The 3247-nt window shown below is 30.4% G+C and overlaps 1 protein-coding gene across 1 annotated transcript; it reads left to right on the top strand.

Moving 5' to 3' along the window:
• The first annotated feature begins 1163 nt into the window (after nucleotides 1-1163).
• Nucleotides 1164-2548, top strand: LOC107853705 (protein TonB). Its single transcript, XM_016698680.2, has 3 exons — nucleotides 1164-1453; nucleotides 1746-1785; nucleotides 1966-2548. The coding sequence occupies exons 1-3, from the start codon at nucleotides 1430-1432 to the stop codon at nucleotides 2382-2384; spliced, it is 483 nt and encodes a 160-aa protein (XP_016554166.2). The 5' UTR covers nucleotides 1164-1429; the 3' UTR covers nucleotides 2385-2548.
• The last annotated feature ends 699 nt before the right edge of the window (nucleotides 2549-3247 follow it).

Raw genomic sequence — 3247 nt, forward strand, 5'->3', positions numbered from 1 at the left:
TCCTAACTAACATTTAGTTCAAACTTGAGGATTCTTGTAAATTAAAACAAATCATATAGGATTTTGGTTGTAACTTAGATTCGGTTTCTTTTTACCTTAGTTACTTTTTTTCTATTTTATGAGTAATTTTTTATCGGTTAAATCGAAAATCGAACCGTTAAGGACTATAACTGATAAATCAAAAATCGATAAAAAAAAATCTTATTGATTTGGTTATTGGTTTAGCATATTTAGAAATCAAAAATCGATAAATCAAACAGATAATATATAAAATCAAACCAAACCGATCGATGCACACCCCTATCTATAAATAGTGTAATTTTTCGCCTAAGAGGATTCGGATGAACCCCCTCATTATATGTTAGCTCTGCCTCTGGAAACAAAATTGTACTCATATCGTTTATCAATAAAGATTTTTAATTCTTCATATTTTATTTGTAATTATAATTTATTTTTTTCATTATAAAATTTATGCAAATAATTATTTTTAAGACTTAAATTCATAATATTTTAATCACATAATAATCACTTTACCGGTATAAGCTCCCCTTAAGTAGTAATTACTTTTTCTATTCTTTGAGAGAGTCTTTGCTAGAGACAAAGGTACGGAGAAGTGGGACTATCAAAGCCATATCACATGCATATGGAGAGTACACTGTTAGCAATTAATGTAAACCAAACTAGGGTTTAAATCTCAACATGAATAATAATGAAAAATACTATATAATATAAATGATTTTTCAACATTTATTTAACTTTGGTATAATTTACCTAATATTTGTACCAATAAAAAGGAGAAAATACCTGATGATCTAAATGATTGTTATCTAATTGTTGGTAAATATTTATAAATTTATCATAATTATTATTTATACCATCACTCAATATGTTGTGATAAACTTATTTTATTATTTAATATTTATCGATACTATAATTTAAAAAATAATCTAAATATAATATATGATTTATAAATAGAAAATTCAACCATTTAAAAAAAATTCAAATATATTTATTCAACTAATACAAGAATTAAAATCAGAATTTATTAATAATAAAAAAATAAAAATATTATTATTATATATATATATATATATATATATATATATATATAGTCTCCAATTCCGACCCCCACCACTACTTCCAATAAAAGTTGCCAATTCTCCAATTCCGACCCCCACCACTACTTCCAATAAAAGTTGCCAATCTTGATGATTTCATGAATTTTAACTTTATATTATACACACACTTTCTCTATCCTAAGCCATCTCTCCATCATTCATATTCATACTATAAAACTAAACTTTTTTTTTTTCTTTTTCCATTCCCAAAAAATTCCCCAAAACCATATGTTATTTAAATAATTCTCTTTAAATTCTATAGTCCATAATCACTTTCAAATAATCAAGATTCTTGGTACTACTTCTCAACTATGGGTGATGACAAAACTGAAAAGGTATGTTTATATATATTTTACTCTTTAATTTTCCCTATAGGTGAATTTTAAATTAGATTGCTCGAATTTTTAAAAAATATTAAAGAAACGTGTCAGATTTTTTAAAAATAGTATTATAATTTTGAGGATTTGACATGTATCTTATATGAGTGGAGCTATAGGTTCACAAAATTTAGTAACTTTAGCTTAAACTCCCGAGTATCATAATAATTTTGAAAAGTTCGAGCAACATAGATTGTTAGAAACGTAATTGAATCATTGTACTAATTATATATGCAAAATTGTACTAAAGGTTGATCTTCAATGTTCAAGTTGCTACAAGGAAGTCCCTCGTGAGTATCTTTTTGCCACTCTCAGTTTTACAATTTTAATATTTTATATTTCAATGAATAATACGGATATTATTGTTATATAAGGACAAAATATGTGGATGAAAATTGAGTTTTTTCTTTTGGGGGAGTGTTAAATGTTTTGGACGAGAAATATAATTCGTGACAAATTGTGTTGTAAAGGAGGGGGAGTGATCAAGAGCATTAAAGAGCCTGAAAAGCCCGAAGTTATTGAAAAATCGAAGGAGCCTGAAAAGACCAAAGCGATCCCACCTGAAAAGCCTAAAGAATCCGAGAAGCCGCCTGAAAAGCCTGAAGTGTTCTGTAAGAAAACGCGTTCCGTGAGGCCTAGAGAGCTCAACAAACCTAAACAACCACTGCCGCAACCACAGCCACAATTGCCACTAGCTCTAGAGGCAGTGATCCCGATGCCAGTTCAAGAATATCCACGCCAACCAGCACCGACTGTACGAACGACCGGTCCAACCACCTCCACCGGTCCCATGCCAACTGTACGGACGACCGGTCCAACCACCTCCACCGGTCCCATGCCAACTGTACGGACGACCGGTCCAACCACCTCCACCGGCCCCATGCCATGATACATATTCGTATGGATATGGGCTCGGGCCCAATGGACTCCTAAAAGGTTATTATGTGAACAAATGTGATTACTTTAGTGAAGAAAATGCATCTGGATGCTCAATTGTGGGACCATGTTGGAGTGCGTAATAGAATTATTATTAAATATTATTATTCAACTTTATGAGGATTTTATTAAATATTATATTATTATTAAATATAATAATAATAATAATAATTAAAAAAAAAAAAGTTTAATTAAGTTAGAGTGTATCGTAATAGCTTTGGTCATAGTTTGAAGGTACTGAATGCTTAACTCAAAAAATTACTTTTGTTCAAATACAATCAAGAAGTTCTAGACTCAACTTTGAGACAATAATCAATCAATTAGAATGCCAAGAAAATATTACATTTATTCTATTACAATAGAAGAGTACACATTTCAAGTGAATTTTTTTTCTAAAAAATACATTTTTTCTTCCAAAAATAAAAAGAAAAGAAAAAAAGATGAACATTCCATAGCGCGAAGATGGATCTTGTCTTGAGGGCAGACTCGATCTATATTCAAATTCTGAATTCACCTGTCTGACAGACTGTCGGCTGGACGAAGATATGGATCTTGTCTTGAGCTCAAACTTGATTTGTATTCAAATTTCTGAATTTACCTCTACAATAGACTATCGGTCGGTCGAGTTGTGTTACATCACCTTCTCTTGTTTTTACTCCCAACTAACAAACTAAAGTAAAACAAAACCCTAAAGAAAAATCCCCATGCAATAGTAATCCACGAATAACTCATTTTACTTAAATCAGTTATCCCTTGTTGAACCAAAATGTCAGCCCCAGTAGTAACACATGTTGAGCTACTAATTTTGACATTCAA

Source organism: Capsicum annuum, unplaced genomic scaffold (genome assembly GCF_002878395.1).
Source record: "Capsicum annuum cultivar UCD-10X-F1 unplaced genomic scaffold, UCD10Xv1.1 ctg79125, whole genome shotgun sequence".
NCBI classification, from domain to species: Eukaryota; Viridiplantae; Streptophyta; class Magnoliopsida; order Solanales; family Solanaceae; genus Capsicum; species Capsicum annuum.